At 48.3% G+C, this 19,181-nt stretch overlaps 1 protein-coding gene across 1 annotated transcript in view; it reads right to left on the bottom strand.

Annotated features, from left to right (window-relative positions):
* Positions 1-383: 383 nt before the first annotated feature.
* LSG1 (large 60S subunit nuclear export GTPase 1) overlaps positions 384-19,181 on the bottom strand; it is a 126,170-nt gene continuing 107,372 nt past the window's right edge. Inside the window, exons 13-14 of the mRNA XM_086944287.1 lie at positions 18,052-18,225; positions 384-921 (exon numbers count right to left, since the gene is read on the bottom strand). Of these exons, the coding sequence (XP_086800413.1) occupies positions 742-921; positions 18,052-18,225 (354 nt within the window). The 3' untranslated portion in view covers positions 384-741. The remainder of the gene's footprint in view (positions 922-18,051; positions 18,226-19,181) is intronic.

Genomic DNA, 19,181 nt, shown 5'->3' with positions numbered 1-19,181 from the left:
TTTACCTGTATGAGACTAGATAGCCCGTTTGTGGTGTGAACTGCTAATAAACTTAAACACGCTATATCAGGGATTATAAAATAATGTAAAGTGCATTAAGCTATGGCAGGTGCAAGGAAATCTATAAAAAAAGTTTTCTGCAAAATGACCTATCTAGATAAAAATATGTGAACAGTGGTACACTATACAGATGGGAAAAACTTATTGTTGCCTGCATTTAAATGTTTTACACCTTCTCAAAGGTGAAGTGTTTTCTTCCCTAATAAAAATCAACAAAATAAGGAGAGTTACACACATCTAGCCATTTCAATAACAGCTCTTCCAAACACATTGTTTAGAGATCATTCAATACAATTCTCTTTCAAACAAATAAACATTTCAAATAAAAATTCAAAACTTTAATATACAGAGGTAAACAATTTCAAACAACTATCAATCCTTTTGAAGAATGGTCACATGTAAATGGTCACCGGCCTGTTTGTCATCGTGAACTGTACCTGGCTAGCCGAACATCGAAATTAAACAGTAACTTAAGTGATTCGCCTGCCATTTTGGTCAAAAATATTCTGTCCAAGAAAAGGCAGACGGAGTACATCATTCCAGTCATTTTGATGAAGCACATTGGCTAAGTAAAGTATTTTTTGAACATGTGGTATCCAAATTGTACATATAGGTTGAGTTCATACTTTTAAATTACTTTTATACACATCATACATTATATACATATTATTTTCTTAAGACTCATGCATCAAGGTGTTTGGTAAGCCTGCGCACTTTCTCCTTTTTATTTTTGTTCCCATGCTTTTTCCAGGGCTTTCCTGTTGCAGGTTCAGCAATAGCTCCAGTGGATGGTACTGGACCAGAACCTGGTTTGTATCCCATCACACTCTGAACACCTTTAGTCAGGGCACGAACATTTTCCTGCAAAGACATATAAAGGGTTTATGTAAAAATAAATTTCCTGAAAATATTTCTAGCAGCGCTAATACAAGATTATTAATTATGCACTTTCTGCCCCCCCCCTTCCTATTGCTTTCATTTTAAAGTAAATTACTTTAAGTAAGAAACTGTGGTTGGGGGCGGGGAGTGCAAAAGGAAAATGCTACTTACCAGTATACATCTGTTCTTGGCATGTACAGCTGCAGAGTTGCACACTGTGCATAGATCGCCACGCAGTGTTGGGCCCGGATGTTTGCAGTTTGTTCTTGTCCTGAAAAGTTCTTTGGAAGTCACGAGGTAGGGGACTCCTCCTTTGGACCACATTGCGCATGGGTATCGGTTCCATCCCCAGATTGTTTTTCGCCATTAGGGAAATGATGGAGCTTTGCAAGAAAAAAGGAAGGATGCCCATGTAATTTGTATCTAATTAAGATATTACTGGAACAGACAAGGGTAGCCGGGGAGGCGGGTGGGCGTGTGCAACTTTGCAGCTCTACATGCCAAGAACAGATGCATACTGGTAAGTAGCATTTTCCGTACGAGACATGAGCTGCAGATTGCACACTGAGCATAGATTGTATAGCAGTACCCACTCTTAGCGGCGACCACCCCCATCTGTTGCAGTAGTTTGGAATAATGCTTTGAAAACACCTGGCCAACATTAGCTTGTTGTTTTGTTTGCACATCTACACAATAGTAATTTGTGAATGTGTGCGGTGTAGACCATGTAGCTGCCCTGCAGATGTCAACTAGGGTAATGTTCCCTAAAAATGCCATTGAAGCCCCTATCTTTCTTATAGAGTGGGCTTTATGAGGTACAGATAGCGTACATTTAGCTTTGTGGTAACAAATCTGTTTTGATTTGACAATCCATCTAGCTAGCCCATATTTTGAAATGGGATTACCCTTGTGTGGTGGTGAGAAAGAAACAAAGTGGTTTTGTCTTACGAAAGGGTTGTGTCCTTTCTACGTAGTATAGCAGCGATCTTTCGACATCTAATGTGTGAAGAGCTCTTTCTGCTACTGACTGTGGTTGCGAGAAGAAAACGGGCAGTTCCACAGATTGATTGAGATGGAATGGAGAAATGACTTTGGGCAGGAATTACTGATTAGTACGCAGAACTACCTTATTTTGATGCATTTGCAAGAAGGGTTCTTGAATGGTTAGTGCTTGTAGTTCACTAACTCTCCGCAGAGAGGTAATAGCTACTAGGAACGCAATTTTCCATGTTAAAAATTGTAATTCACATCTGTGTAAGGGATCGAAGGGAGGCCCCATTAACCGTGTGAGAACAACGTTTAAATTCCACACAGGTGAAGGTGGTACTCTGGGAGGAATTATTCTTTTAAGGCCTTCCATAAAGGCTTTAATGGCAGGCACTCTGAGCAGAGATACATGTTGTCTGTTTTGCAGATATGCTGCTATTGCTACAAGATGTAGTCTAATAGACATATAGGCTAAGTTACATATTTGGAGATGCAGTAAGTATCCTATGATGGGTTGAATAGACACATCTAGGGGATTAATATTGTTGTGACAATATATTACAAATCGTTTCCACTTGGCTGCATAACATGCCCTAGTGGTAGGACGTCTAGCTTCTTTATTGACATTCATGCAGTCTAGAGGAAGGTTTAGATAACCAAATTCTAGGATTTCAGGAGCCAGATCGCAAGGTTGAGCTGAGTTGGGTCCGGGTGTCTGATCTCTCCACGGTTCTGTGTTAAGATGTGTGGAGACAGGTGCAATTTTTGGTGCGGTACTACAGACAGTTGTAGCAGTGTGGTGTACCACGGTTGTCTGGCCCATGTTGGAGCAACTAGGATGAGGGTCAGAGAATGCTGCTCTAGTTTGCGCACTACTAGTGGCATGAGTGGTAGAGGTGGGAAAGCGTACGCAAATCTGTTTGACCAATTCATCCATATAGCATTGCCTTTGGACAGTGGGTGTGGATATCTGGCGGCGAAGCTTTGGCATTTTGCGTTTTCGTGGGTGGCAAATAGGTCTATCTGAGGTTGTCCCCACATCTGAAAGAATGGCTGAAGTACTTGCATATGAAGTTCCCACTCGTGGGTCTGTTGTGTTTGACGACTTAACAGATCCGCTATAGTATTTTGTACTCCCGGAACATGCTGGGCTAGAAGGAATAGGTTTTGAGGTATAGCCCACCTCCATATGTCCTGTGCTAGTTGAGAGAGTTGCATGGAGTGTGTGCCTCCCTGCTTCTGTGTGTAATACATTGCTGTCATATTGTCTGTGCGAACTACCACAGCTTTGTTTGATCCTTGCTTCTGGAAAGCTTTTAGCGGTAGGAATATTGCTAGTAACTCCAGATGATTGATGTGAAGTAATTTTTGTTGCGGTGTCCACCTGCCTTGCATGGTGTGTTGCAGTAGGTGGGCTCCCCAGACAGAGAGCGATGCGTCCGCAATCAAGATTATCTGAGGAACTGGCTCTAGGAATGGTGGTCCCTTGGAAAGGTTTTTGGTGTTCCACCACTACAGAGAGCGATGAGTCTGAGCATCTACCAACACTAGGTCTGTTAATGACCTTGAGCCTGGTTCCATTGACGTGATAAGCACTCTGGTAGCGGACGCATTTGAAGTCTTGCATGGGGTACTATGAAGATGCAAGAGGCCATCATACCTATGAGTTACATGAAGACTCATGCTGGGAGGGAGTATTGTAGCTGAAACTTTGTTAGGACAGTTTGCATGCTGGCTATCCTTGCTGGAGGGGGATAAGCTATCGCTGTTGAGGTGTTTATTGTGGCACCAAGGTACTGTTGTACTGTGGATGGCTGTAGATGAGACTTGGTGTGGTTTATTGTGAACCCAAAGTTGTGAAGCAGTTGGATGGTGGCATGAGTGTGTTTCACGCACTGATTGTGTGAGCTGGCTTTTAGGAGCCAGTTGCGAGGTACGGGAAGTCATGGATATGCTGTCTTCGTAGATGCGCTGCCACTACTGCTAAGCACTTGGTGAATACTCTTGGTGCTGTTGTGACTCCGAATGGGAGTACTTTGAATTGGTAGTGCTGGCCGTCTATTACAAATCTGAGATACTTCCTGTGAGCTTTGTGAATAGGAATGTGAAAGTATGCGTCTTTGAGATCTAGGGTAGCAAGGAAGTCGTTTTGTAGCAGGAGCGGAAGGACTTGATGTGACCATGTGAAAATGGTCCGACAGTATGTATATGTTTATCGGTCTGAGGTCTAAAATAGGCCTTAGAGAGCCGTCATTCTTTGGAAATATAGAGAGTAAACCCCCTTGTTTTGTTGGTGCAGAGGAACTGGTTCTATTGCATTTTTTTCTAGCAGAGATACTACTTCTTGCTTTAACAGGGAAAGATGTTCTTGTGACATTGGACGCTGTTTGGGTGGCAAGTTTGGGGGGTAGATGTTAGTTCTAGACAGTAACCTGACTGAATAATTTGTTGCACCCACCTGTCTGATGTGATGTTGCCCCAGCCGTCACTTCTCACCTTGAGGGCCTGCACCAAGCAGTGAGAGATCGGACGCAGCTCGCAATACTCATCGCGTATCTTCTGCACAGGTTCTTAAGCGCTGGCAGCAGCATCGGGCGGCCGCCATCTTATTGGCGCGCATCACTCTCCAGGCGATCACTGCTAGAGTGAGAGGTACCCCAAAATGCCCATCTGCGAGGCGCCCAGCAGGCCAGATGCGGTCACTCCACTTTGTTTTGTGGGGACACGCTGTTTGCTGACTCGTTGTTGCACTTGAAAAATTAAACGAACTGAAGAGAATAGAATGTTGGAAAGGGCAGTCGTTAATGGTATTAGCACCAGAGTCCTTTCTGCTATGTGTATAAGCCAACATCATAATCAGAGTCTACATCAATTTGGAAAGGGATCTTCTCTAGATGGCGGAGGAATAGAGTTTCCATATTTTCTACAGTTGCAGTTTGTATTTCAACATGAAATGTCTCCCAATGCGTTAAAATATCCCAATAAAAAGAAATGTTGGGACGTCGTTGGCTAGGATAGTGCCAGATTAAGCATCTCATCCCGGAAGGAGCTACTACTTCCCTGTGCACAAATTAACACTGCTATAAAGATGGATGCACAGGCTGCAGTGTTCATTCAAACATTACAGTACATAGCCACTTATACATCTATCTCTTGAACCTTCTTTTCTATTCATGGTAGGAGTACAATATGCAGCTAAATGATCAAATTCCTACGAATCCAGATTTCATGTCTTCATTAAAAATAAACGAAATTTTTAAACATATTAAATGAATACCACATTTGTGAAATATAGTACAAAAATTAATGTGGCAGTCTGTAACGTAACTGGTGCTCGTGTAAAGCGCTCTGACATCTGCGGGTCTAGTTCGCGCCAGAAGCAGGGGCACCAGGCCTCACTCCAAGGCCCTTGGCTGGACCAGAAGAACCGGCGGAGGCCGCGGGTGCTAACCAGTAACCGCCCAGGAAACAAGAGGAGAACAAGTAGGACGAACAAAGTCGCCAACTCAAGAAATAACCCCTCTGGACACCAGACAGAGGACCCGGTCCAACAGCAAAACAGAGGCAGAACGCCGCCCACGCCGCAGCCGTCCAAGAAACGCACCAGCGGCAAACAGCAACACCAACAAGGGAAAGGAAGCCGCAAGGGGAAGAACACTCTTCCCAGTATAAGACAGGCTATCCAATAGCTACAAATACCCCACGTAGGGTAGGACACGGCCCAAGAAGTATGGGAACCACTCTTAGGGAAGATGTCCCACATCAGAGAACAAATTAAAAACCCTGCGGCAAAAACCACAGAAGGCTTAGTAAGCAGCCAAAAAGAACACTCTTGCCAACGGGGGCTGAACCCCAACTAAAGAGGTAGGCCAACTCGGGGCCTGGAGTGTACAGTATCTCTCACAGAAACTGTAATGTTCACCCCACACCAGATTCCAGGAGCAGTGGGATAACACCTCCCACTAAGACCCGGAGGATCAACAAACCACCCACTGAGGAGGAGGAGGAGGAGGAGGTAGAGGACAAAGCCCCACCAGAAGATGCTGGATGGCTGAGTCTGCAAGAGTATTAAAACAGCAGGGCCCCATCAAAAGGGAGGTCGACCAGACGCTCCCTAAGATATTCAGGAAAAACAGCATCACGTAGCCAAGCATGGCGACGGAGAGCCACAGAAGTAGCCATAGCACGGCCAGTAGCTTTGGTGATGTCTAAAGCCGCACGAAGAATAAACGCGGTTAACTCTTTACCATTCAACATATGGGTCCGCAGATCAGCACGTGCACCCTCAGGAGAGACACGAGAAAGAAGAGACTCCACCAAACCTCATAGGCTAGAAGTAGCCCTGGTCAACACATACTAAGTGTTAAGCGCCCTCAAGGCAGCACTGGAGGTAGCGAATCTAACCACCAGGCCTCCCGAGACGGAGGGAACAACACCACAGGAAAACACGGAAAGATAGTATGCAGTAGAGCGCCTTGAGTAGAAGGGTGAAAAGAAAGAAAGACTGACCGGGTCATGCGGAGCAGGCCAATGGCAGTGCAGAAGTGCCTGAGGCACTGGATCGCACATGGCAGGGAGCCTCCAGGCCCCCGTAAGAGAATCATGGAGTGACGCCTCAAAAGGAAGGAACCACTCCCGTCCACCAGAGCCCTGGAGGAGAATCTGCAAGAGGTGGTCTGTAGAAAATAGAGTGAAAGGTTCACCCATCCTCAGAATACCAGCATCTGTGGAAATAGCCCGAACAAAGGCAACACTGGCCTCAGTAAGGAGCCACGGTGGTGAAAGCAATTCCTCCATGGGTGACGATTGCAGACTGAGTTGCCCTTCCCCAATTCCAGAGGGAAGCGGCCAGCCCCGGCAAAGTGGAAGATCCACAGAGGATTGAGGGACCCGAAGGGCCTCAGGAGGAGAAAATGCCGGTGGAGAAGCCAGCCACGAGCCCGGGAAAGAAGGGTTCGAGGATTTTGGCCACGAGGACAGTGAAGAGCCACCCCTAAAAGATGTCGGCGAAAAGGCAACTACACAGCACCCTCTCTCCGGGGAGGAACACATGGACGGATGTCAGATCTCCGGAGACGAAGGGACTTCCTAAGTCGAATCCAGAACCCGGCGACGGCACGGCTCCGTGGAGGTCATCAGCAGCGCCTGATCGGCGTCATGCGGTGCCGGAGGAGCCACTTGCGGGCCAGCTCGGCCCCAGACGGAGCAGCCGCCCGCGCTGAGGATCGAGGGGGACTCAGGAAAGCACCCCAAGACCTGGCCTCTACCCGTGACTCCACCGGAGCCGTGAAGGGAGGCTCCTGGCGCAGAACCAACGCCAGCTCAACCTCTGGTGCGGCAGACCAGAGGTAAGCCCGGGGGTCCCGTCAATCACCTGTGACACCAGAGGGAGCCCGTAGGGATTTGCGGAGAGACAGGGATGCTAGGCGCCGAAGAGGGGAGCCCCGAAGGACCACACCCCGACGGCGCTACTCTCCTATGACCTGGAGCAGAGACCTTTGGTGCCGGGGCCAGAGCCGCCTGCGGCTCCGCGGAATTCCTCGCACGAAGCAAGGTATCTGTGGATGTCTCAGGAGGTGGAGAAAGGACCAAAGAAGCCTGCAGAGCCGCAGCGTAGGCTGTCATTTGGGCCCTAGTCGCCTCTACACCGGGAAACGGAAGATAGGGAGGCGACAGGCTGGCGCATGTCCTGGGGGGAGCAGGCACCCACCGTGAAAGGAGGACAAGGCCTCGGAGATAAACTGAAGGACCTACCAGCCGCTGTGCCACACACCCTTGGGGCCATGCTCAAAGACTGTCGCAGACTAAACCGGCGGTTCCTTGATTCAGAGGTAGAGGACGGACGCTGAGAAGACACCGACCTGGATAAGTGCCCAGACAGCAACTTCATCTGGCGCTCCCGCCGTGACTTGGGCTTGAGGTGCAGGCATGCGTCGCAACTCTCCGAGTCATGGTGCCCACCCAGGCACCACACGCAAACTGGGTGAGGGTCAGTTGCCGACATGGGACATGCACGAGGGACACTTCTTCAAACCTGAAGGCATTCGCACACTGTTCCAAACGTGAAAAAAGGGATAGATGGCCTGAAAACAGGCCAGAGCTCAACCGGATCCGCGTTGCATGTGGAAAGAGAAAAAACTGACGTAGGCGCGCCGGGGTGGGACTTATGTGACCTCGCTGACGTCACGTGCGCGGACGACGCAGGGGCGGAGTCGAGTGGTGCAGTTCCTTCCCCCGGCGCGCAGGATGCTGTGGCAAAAAGATTTTCCGGATCCAGTCTCACACCTGGGGATAATTCTACGTGAAGGAATCTGCGGCTAGTAGTCTCTATCAGATACTACAGGTTTGTCTTTCCAAGATACTAAAGGTCACCACTTCCCAGCGGTATAGCAATCATTCTATATTAAAAGTGTTGTTAAATATCAGTAGGTTTTAATCACAAGAGGTTTCCCAACTGTCAGAATCTGTGGTGGAGGTCAGAAGGAACCACTAGTGTTCAATCATGCACAACTGGGAAGCCAAAACAATCTCTGGTTGGAAGTCTCTCTAAGCTGAGAGTAGTACTAGACATTCACACAATAAAAGAAGTACATCCCCTATAAGACACTATTTGTCCTACTAGAAGGCCTGGAACTGGAATCTGCAACTAGTGCTGTGAACTAGGAAACATACAGTTAGAAACTATATTTACAAAACTGCACAGTACAGGTTTGCTAAAAACTGTGAAACCAGAATCTGCTATTTCAACTTTCCAATTCAGGATCATGCAATCAGAAACTACAATAGCCAAGACAACCTAGAGGGAAGACATTGCATTAAAAAAACTTCCTTGAAAGATCACCAGCATCGATCAGCTGCTTGAGTGTCACTGTTCACTTGGTCTTCTGTTCAAGCAATTCTGGTAAGCTTTGTTTATTGCCCTCATCACCTTGGGTACATGCACAAATGAGTCCCGTCCCATGTTGCTAATAGTCGCAAACGTCATGACAGAACACCGCACTACTCTCTTACAAGTGCTGCAAGGACGCTGTGTCAATGTAAGCCAGCAGAGGTACTACTGTGTAACACAACATTGATGAATTCCCTGGCCGCACTGCAGTGATTTTAGGCGTCATAGCACACTGGCCCGTGGGGCCTTCAATTTTGATGTCTTAAATTCTACCTTCAAAAGGCCCCAAGTATGGCCAGGATGCCAGGCCCGCAGTATAGCAGTCCTGAGTACCCGCGCTCACAGAAAGAGAAGGGAGGAGCATCACTTCATAATGGGTGGAGCCACCCACTGGTAGGAAAATGCTCAGATCAACAGAAACCCTTGCTGCACAGGAAAGGAGAAATGTCACCAAAGAAGCAAATATCGAAAAGAGGTAAACTATGAGGGTGTGGTGGATAAGAGAAAGGCCCCAAGCTTTTTGGTGTCTAGAGTGGTAATGCAGCTGGGGCAAGTCCGGGTTTGCCTGCTTGGGTGAGCTCCAACACCCAACCAGGACACAATGACCATGGGTCCACCCCTGCAAGGAACATCTCTGCTGCACAGCCCGTGGTTACCCTCTGGGCAAGAGGAATGATATAGATTACTGGGTTTGACCCATAAAAGGCTGCAACAATTTCTTTTTTATCACCTGTTGTTTAATGAGGTCATCTAACTGAGGCCCCAAAGAGTTTATGATGTATGAGCAGCAAAGGCAGTATCTCTGTGCAGCATCTACCTTCCAAAGTCTACGACTGAATGCACTTGCTGAAGCATATAAGTTACCGAAAGCTGGGCCCAGCAAGAACCAGATCATTAATTCTGCAGTGGCCAATAAATCTGAGCAATCGTCTCCTCTCGGCACCCCATCAAACAGCGCCTGTAAGTCTTTTAATAGAGCCTGAGATGCATGGGCTGCATATTTTGCGAGCAAAATGTTATGTTGCAAATACCCTTGAGAAACCCATCAATCTTTCTATGTACAGGTTCTAATGGTAAAGAAGACGTCAGGCTGGCCAACAAAGAAGTAACTTTCAGTGATTTTGGTAACTTTTGTATCAAAATTCGTAAATGGTTAACAACGACTCAGGAATGTGGGAAACCCTATCACATTACGCTTCTTTCCATTCTCTTAAGATGCTGTTTTTAACAGCAGCAAGAAGAGGTAAGACAGTCAAGCCACTAAGACGTTTAGACTGGAATAAATTAGCCAGCCTCCTGCTCAATGGTTTTTAAGTCCAGTTTCCCTTTGGTGAAATGCGTAACCTCTGCAAGCAGACTGCCCTAGGCCAATTTACTTCTGTATCACTAGACCGAACCAGTCAGTGCTGAGTTTTCAGTTTTTGTCGCTACCCTGTCAATTATGACATGCAAATCTACTGGGGATAACAAAATAACTTTCTACATACGTGGTGAAGTCTGGTTCCCTTCTGTGTGCTTCCTCTTCAACCCCAATTTCACTCTTATAATTGCTTCCTCAGCCCGCCCATTCACTTCACCACACAAATGGCCTAAAGCAGAAGGGGAAAGACCAACTCAGCATGGTCCTTCTCAACCTGCTCCGCCACATAATATGGCCATACAGAGAGCTACTGCAAAATAGCTGCATCCTAGTGATAATGGACGGAAGAACTGTAGAAGCATGCCTCAGAGTAGCTAAATGAAGGGAAGTCCCCCAAAAATTACTTTGGAGAGTACCTGCAAAAGGCAGGAAAAAATAAAAGACTAGATGGAGAAACCCAGAAGAGGTTATGGGCACATGGGGAGGGACTATGTAAGTTAATAAACCAGCATTACCCTTAATAAACAGTGTTGTTCAAGGGCTAATGTTTGTCTAGTGCAGTGGTCTCCAAACCGGTCCTGGAGGGCCGGATGCGTGCCATATTTTTAAAATTACTACATGTATCTCAATGGGGATATCCAAAAAATCTGGCATGGATCCGGCCCTCCAGGACCGGTTTGGAGACCCCTGGTCTAGTGGTTGGGACATGATCAGCTAGTTAAGAATCCGATGAGGATGAAAGAACGGGGAGGAACATTTCGCAAATCTATCTGAAGATCTCAGAGTGTGTATTTCTCTTCTTGAATCTAGGTGGCTTCTAATACTTTGTGTGAAGTATCCTAAATCAGTCCATCCCCTGAACTCTGCAATAATTTATCGTAATTTTTTTCTTGAGAAAATCCAGAAAATCTATGCAACGGCTTCTACAGGAATGTTACCGAATGTGCAGATAGACCTCGTGCCAAATTAAGGTCATCTATTCTCTAACTTTCTCGATTCTGGTGGAAGCCTCTATGAAGAGACGAGAAATATAAATCGGGATCCCCAAGGAACCCTTGTCCGCCCTGAATTCTAAAGATTATCTCCTCTATTATTAATTTAGTGCTCAATAAAATTTTGAACACCTCACTTGAAGAAGGACCATTTTCTTCTGATTGGAAACATGCCTTCCTTTTGCCCTTACTGAAGAAACCCAACGCAGACCAGACTAGATTGAATAATTGAAACTGCTAAATAGTCAGCCATCTTCCTTTGTGGAATCCAATAGCCTGCTACATGACTCAATCTGGCTTTTCATCAGGCCTTAGTACTGAATCTGCCTTATCAGAGGTTACAGAATACATTAAAGAGAATTTGGACTGTGGATGATCAGCAATGGGAGCTTTGCTTGACCTATCAGCTGCGCTTGATACAGTCTTGCATACCGCCCTTTTAGGCAGATATAGTTTGGCAAGTATCCAGGGTAAAGCTTTTTCAAGGCTAAAATATTTTCTGGATACCAGATCGCAGTTGTTTTATCTCCACCCTTTTACCTCTTTTATACCGAGTTCCTGCAGGGCTTATTTCTGAGCACTACTCACCTCAACTTGTATCTAGCACCACTGACTCAGCCGACTGACCCTTGGGGTGTGCAGGGGGTATCTTGTGCGGACAGCACTCACCTCTTTCTGTCCTTTAAAGAACATTTGTATAATGCCACGCCCAAATGTAAAGAGTCTGAAGGAAGGAGCTGGTTAGATGGATACTAACCGTTAAATTGAGACATAACAGAAGTTCTTTTCATTGGACCACGTGGCCCGCCTTCCCCTAGCATTTGGTGGCCTAAGGAACTCAATCTCCCTCAGTACCTACCTCCTAAAACTGAAATCTGGGAATAATTTTCACTTCCAACCTTTCTTTTTCTGGACAAATTAAACAGGTATTGTTTTACTAAGCCAAAATCTTTGAAGAAGCTGCTGCATTTCATTCCGCAGGACCTTTGTAAAACGGTGATGAACACCATGGTAAACTCTAGGTTAGACTATGCTATTAATCTCTACTTGGGCCTTCCTGCTCTCTTAATCTGAAGTCTCCAAATGCAGTAGAATGACTGATCCTGAGAGTCCCTTATCGACAATCTATCTTGCCTCATTCGAAGTACTTACATTGGTTGCCAGCATCACATTTAAAGCCCTTACTGTTACTTTTAGGGCTCTCTCAGGTGAGGGCCTCAGCTACTTGAGAAAAAGACTTTGCACTTAAAAGCAATGTAGATGGCTTAGGTCTAACAATCTTCAACTTCTGCAGGTTTCAAAAGTTTTGAAGAAGAGGCAAGGGAGCAGCCCTGTAGTGTATTTGACATCAACATTGTGAAATGCACTTCTTGTTAGACTGCATATGGCTTCTTTTACGGCTATCTTTAAAAGAGAAATTAAAACCTCTCTTTGATGAAGTTAAGATTCCTCTGTCTTTGCTACCGTCTGTTAGCCTCTCTGGCTGCTGGTGCCGGGGTGCCTCCTATGAAGATGCTGTGTGCTGGGCAAATGCTATTGGACTGTAACCTATTTGTGGCACTTCTATTTATATGATCCTAGAATTCTATGTCAGGACCGGAGGCTTCAGATTATGCTATATCTTCCTTCGCTTTATTAACATAAAGACTCCACAGCAGCTTAGGAAAAGATATATAATAGTAACAAAAAATGCTTTAAGGCCTAAAGCATTTGACGGAACGTTCAACAGATCAAAACAACAACTCCCAAGAGTCTCTTTGTATAATGACAGTCCATAGTCCTTCCACTCTGTCCATCACCGCTATAAACCCGGCCTTCTCTTCCTCTTCCTCCTCTTTCTTCGCTGCTCCCGCAGCCAGATAAGTGCTTTTCATGTTTCCTTTATGAGTTTTACTGGTTGTATTGTATGTACGATCGTTGGGGGACTCACTCCATGGTTTATTTTCCATTGCAGAGTCCCCGGTCGCGGGAACGTTCTATCGTTCCTACGCGATCTTTCTTTCCCACTTGTGTGCGGTGAGTAAGTAAGCCGCCAGGGGGCGCCCTCGCGTCTCGCCGACCCTTCGGCGCGCCTCCGCAGTTACAGGGGCCACGTCGTGGAGTCTGCTTGCGCAGGAGCCAACCCTCGCGTACCCCTCTGACACCTGGTGACCGGGTCTGTACATCCCTGTTTTCTGACGCCCCTTTGGGGTCTGTATTGCGGCGCTGACCGCGAAAAACACCTTCGGGTGAATTTTGTGCACCTCTTTGACTGTGTGTGGCTTGGCGCGCTTGAGGGGTGCGGAGACTCGGTCCCGGCGAGGAGAGTCTGCGCACTGGGGGGGTTGGTGCAGCCCCACCTGCCACGTCAGTTGGCCCACAAAGTGATCGCAGCCAGTTGGTCTGCCCATATCCGAGACTTATCTCGACTAACGCCCTTCAGGGTGCCCCGGAATTACTCCTGTGCTTCAGGATGGAAGGAGAGTACGAGGAAGAACCCTACTCCTACCTGCAGGACGACGAATTTTACCAGGCAGTGGATAATTCCATTTACCGCTGCGTGACGGAGGTGGTAGGGCCTATGGAGGACCGCCTCTCCGCCCGCATCGTGGAGGAATGCGCAAAGCTGGCGTCCGTGCATATGACTCCGACCCCCGAACTCCCGGGGACATCCGGCGGGTTGCCGCCCGCACCGAAGAGGCCCTGTAGGGAAGGCCCGTCCTCGGAGGCCCAAGGAGTGGACAGGGGCGCGTTTGAGCGTCTCCGGGACGCCTTCCTGGCGAAGGCAACGGCAGTGCCCCCTGCTCCCTTGGCGGATCCGGGTGCTTCAGGGGACGTGTCGACGGCCCCCGCTTCTCCTGTGTACGACTCTCCAGACACCGATGACGACGGGGAGTCGACCCGATCTTGGCTTCCGTCGTCCTCTGCCAAGGAAATGCCACGAGATGAGTCGGGCATGCTGGACCCGGACGAGATCGTCCACCCACGCTCCGCGGCTTGGACACCGGGGGAGACGGTGGTGAAGTTTGTAGCGGGCAGGCTGCGCAAGCCGCTGGAGAAGGAGGCAAGGGGTTGCCTGCGTGGGGAGTGCCCTAGACCAACTTTGGAGGGTAAGGTGGCCATGACCCCGGAGTTGGATGCCAAGATGGCCACCTTCTTGGCAAAATTTATGAAAGATCCCAGGAAGGGCATCGATCGGTCCTGGCGGGCCTGCCAGGACAAGCTGTTAGATGCGGTAGGGCCTGCCACGAAGATCCTCGATATGGCGGAGGAGGCAAAGGCCAATGGCACCGTCATTTCACCGGAGGTGCTTTCTAATTGGGCCCAAAGGGTGATCGTGTTCCTAGGAAACGCCAACTGCGCCCTGTCTACTGAACGGCGGCGTTCGCTCTGGATTAAATTGGATCCAAAGTTGGGGGACCTGGCCTCGTCGGAGGCGGGTGCAGTTGCCCAGGGAGACCTCTTTGGCGAGCCCTTTATCAGGGAGCTGGGCAAATTCGTGAACACGTTCACATCGCTGGGCAAGGCTCAATCCAGCATCAAACGGGTGTTTCACCAGCGTTTCTCCGGAGGGGCCGGTCGCGGTAGGGGCCGCGCGACCGGCCGTGGCCAGCAAGCCACCAATAAAGGACAAGGCTCCGGCAGAGGCCAATACCAGACCTCAGCAAACTTTAACTTCTACCCCACCAGAGGGCAGCGCTTCGGCGGCAGAGGGTTCAGGAAGAACTCTGGACAAGGGAATGCCTCCGGTAAGTGTACTTTGTTTGGATCAAGTTCCAATTGGGGGGAGGTTGGCAACCTTTTAAGGGGAGTGGGAATTGCTCACTGCCGATGCTTGGGTCTTGCAAACTGTACGTGGGTTCCACATAGAATTCTACGACCAGCCCACGCAAGCGGTGCCCCCACGTCCAATTGTGTTTTCAGAGTCCGACGCGCGGTTGATAGACGGGGAGGTCTCGGAACTGCTCCGCAAGGGGGCCATCCGCCTATCAACGCGCCACCCACACGGTTTCCTCAGCAATGTCTTCTTAGTGGACAAGACAGATGGGGGCAAGAGACCTGTGATCAATCTCAAAGAATTCAACGGGTGGTTGATCTATCGACATTTCAAGATGGAGGGTATCCACCTCCTTCGAGACGTACTCCTCCCTCGGGATTGGATGGTGAGACTGGATCTCAAGGATGCCTATTTGGTCGTCCCCATCCATCCCCCGCATCGTCGTTTCCTTCAGTTCATATGGAACGACAGGGTGTTCGAGTTCACCGCACTGCCGTTCGGTCTGTCGTCGGCCCCCTGGTGCTTCACGAAAGTTCTCCACCCGGTAGTGGAGTTTCTCAGAAGTCAGGGGGTCCGAATGTTGGTGTACTTAGACGACATCCTCCTCATGGGGCAGTGCCCGGAGGTGTTGGCGGGCCAGCTTCGGCAGGCCATGCACCTTCTCCAGAGACTGGGGTTCGTGATCAACGGCTCCAAATCGGTTTTTGTTCCCACTCAGAAGATCATCTTCCTGGGTTTCGTGGTGGACTCGGTGCAGGCGGTCTTGAGCCTGCCGGGTCGAAAAGTCGCGAAAATACGACACCTGCTTCGGCAGAGGATCGCCAAAGATCGCACTTCCTTGCGCCATATCGCCAAGGTGGTAGGGCTTCTGTCGTCCTCCATCCAAGTGATTTTCCCAGGCCCCCTGCATTACAGGGCGCTTCAGCGTCTGAAGGCGCAACACCTACGTCGTGGGATGAGCTACGATCAGTGGGTTCCCCTCACGGACGAAGTGAAGGAGGAAATGTCCTGGTGGCTGTCTCACATGGAGGCATGGAATGGTCGGGCGATCTTCGGATCGGCCCCGGACCTAGTCATAGAGTCCGATGCCAGCAGGTCGGGCTGGGGCGCCCGGTGCGGGAATTTCTCCACCGGCGGCGCCTGGTCTTCAGAAGAACAACGATTGCATATCAACTGTTTGGAGCTCCTGGCGGGCTCCTTCGCAGTCCGTTGTTGGACCAAGGATTCGGCCAGGGCATGTGTCCTTTTGCGGATGGACAATGTTTTGTCGGTTCGTTATGTGAACCATCTAGGGGGTCCTCGTTCCCACGCTTTGGCGGATCTGGCGAAGGACTTCTGGGAATATTGCCTGTCGCGTCACATTGCGGTGACGGCGGAATATCTACCGGGTCAGGCCAACCAAGTAGCGGATTGGCATTCCAGACACCTCAGGGACGCCAGTCAGTGGAAACTGGATCCGGAGGTCTTCCGGTGGTTGCAAACTCTCTGGGGTCCTTTCTCGGTGGACCTGTTTGCGTCCCGTCTCGACCACCAGCTGCCACGTTTTTTCAGCTGGAGGCCGGACCCTCTGGCGGAGGCCACGGACGCCTTTCTACAAGATTGGAGTCGGGAACGGCCGTTTGCGTTTCCCCCGTTCTCCATGATAATGCGAGCGGCGGCCCAAATACGCCGCCAGGGAGCGGAGTCGGTGTTGGTTACACCGCTCTGGAGGTCTCAAGTGTGGTTTCCGGTTCTTCTGGAACTTTCTTGGGATTTTCCAATCCTACTCCCCCTGTTTCCTCTGCTCCTGACAAATCCGGAACCGCATCCTCTCATCACGCAGAGCTCTCTCCGCCTCGTGGCATGGAGGCTCTCAGGAGACGCTGGTCGCTCCCAGGCCTTTCGGGGTCTGCTGAGCACTTGCTCTCCAAAGCATGGGCCGATAGTACGACGAAGCGCTACACATCCGCTTGGCTTAAGTGGATGCGTTGGTGTCTACGAAGGGATTTGGATACCTTGGTCGCGGGCCTCGTTCCCGTGCTGAATTTCCTGGCTCACCTAGCCGACAAGGGCTTTGCCTATAGAACGATCAATGCTGTTCGATCGGCGCTTGGAGGATCTAATGCGAGCGGCGGATTGGTCCTCGGATTCTACCTTTAAGAGGTTTTATTTTAAGCCTGTGGTGGATTTGGCCCAGTTGGTGGTAAGTAAGCTTTGAACTAGCATAATCTGAAGCCTCCGGTCCTGACATAGAATCGAAATTTGCCTAGCTTACGTAACGGTAAGTTTCAATTCTATTAAGGACACGGAGGCGAGGATTATCCCACCCAGGCTACACAGTGGTGTCTCTACCCGCCCGTATAGCAGTAAGTAAAGCGTTTTCCTTTACATTGTCTGTACTGTGTTAGTCACTGAATACTCCTCGCCTTATTGTTGCATTCCTGGGCCACCTCGCTTACGCTGTTCCTTTTTTCGACAGGCAACGAGGGTGCTAAGCAGGATCAATGAGGTTCTGGCGTGATCTGCGCGAAGAAAGAGGAGGAAGAGGAAGAGAAGGCCGGGTTTATAGCGGTGATGGACAGAGTGGAAGGACTATGGACTGTCATTATACAAAGAGACTCTTGGGAGTTGTTGTTTTGATCTGTTGAACGTTCCGTCAAATGCTTTAAGCCTTAAAGCATTTTTTGTTACTATTATATATCTTTTCCTAAGCTGCTGTGGAGTCTTTATGTTAATAAAGCGAAGGAAGATATAGCATAATCCTCGCCTCCGTGTCCTTAATAGAATTGAAACTTACCGTTACGTAAGCTAGGCAAATTTCGATTCATTTTAACACCTTAACCGTGGCGGCAATTCAGCCGCAGTGAGGGCGTTCTGATGAGTGGGCGGGGCCGCGTCGGCCAACGGACGTGCGCAGCACTACGGATGTAGTGCTTGCGACGGCCGTTGGCCGACGGCCGCAACGAAGGGGTTAAAAGGTTGTTGGCACAATAAACAATACAATAGATGTTTAATGCAGTCCAATGGTATATCATAGAACAGAAAAATCACTGCCAATATAAAATTATGAACTAGCAAAAATAATGGGAGCAGAAAACTATATGCAAGGTCAATTCTGAGAACACACTTTTGCATCACTATTCCTTACCTGATGGAAAAAGGTTTTGTCAACAACATTTTCAATTTGTTTCGCTTTCTCGTTTCCTTTTGGCTTCAATTTCGTGGTCTTCTGGATGCTTTTGCACTCAGAAAGCCTTTCATGTTGGAGCTGAAAATCAGATGCATCTATTCCAGGTGGAGGATGACAGTACGAGAGTTTACCCTAGAACAATAACAATGAAAAGGATATGCAATTGAAACTGTTCGCAGTACTTATAGTCAGAAATGTAAACGTTAAAAATATAAACCATGAATTTTGAAAAAGTCTTAGAAACGAGCCTTAAAAGAAAACCTTGAAGCTGGATTTCAGACACGCAAACAACTTTTACCATTTGAATTTATGTTTATTTTCAATGTGGTGCACATTTTCTTTGCCATTTGCAAGGCTTGGTGTATTTCCTTCTCATAGGATCTTAACAATCTTGAGTAGCCCATGTATTACTCATACCCCTAGTATGGCACTGGATCCACTTCATCTGTCACATACGTCATCATACAGAAAAAAATACATAAGCAAACTACAAACCATACTTAGGTTTACGGTTACATGCCTGGTAGCAGATGTGCGCTAATAACAGAAAGATGCCCAAGTACTTTAATCACAGTTTAACAATATGCATGCCTCGCTTCCTTCTATTTTGAACCAAATTGACACAGCCTTGCTTCTGTGTCTTTAAAGTGTGGTAAATACTGCCCCCCCCTTTCCATCTAGCCAATAGCCCATACATTTCTTCTGGAGGTCTAGACTGTTCACACTAATGTTAGGAGAGGTTTGACAGGCAGAAAACCTTTGTTGGTGACTGCCCTTACCAGGGATGGGAAATGCCTATGCCCTGGACAACCATATCCACTCAGACTGACCAAGAGGGAGAGATATCCATTCTGACTGAAAAACGTATGCATGGCGCAGCAGACTGAACATATACGCGAAGTATCACTTAAATAGAATGAACCATCCAAGAGTCATATGATCTTTGCAGCCTGTACTAGAGATCATGTCGCCTCAAGGATGTTTTCCTATCTGCTTCTGTGGCGAGCCTGTACTAGTAACGTGTCTAGAGATACACAGCACTGGCTGCACCAACAAGGGTGAAAAACTTAAGCCGGTCTCCGAAGTAA

Source organism: Lissotriton vulgaris, chromosome 11 (assembly GCF_964263255.1).
Source record: "Lissotriton vulgaris chromosome 11, aLisVul1.2, whole genome shotgun sequence".
Taxonomy (NCBI): Eukaryota; Metazoa; Chordata; class Amphibia; order Caudata; family Salamandridae; genus Lissotriton; species Lissotriton vulgaris.
Note: the sequence above shows the minus strand (reverse complement) of the source record. Positions and strands in the feature narration are given on the sequence as shown.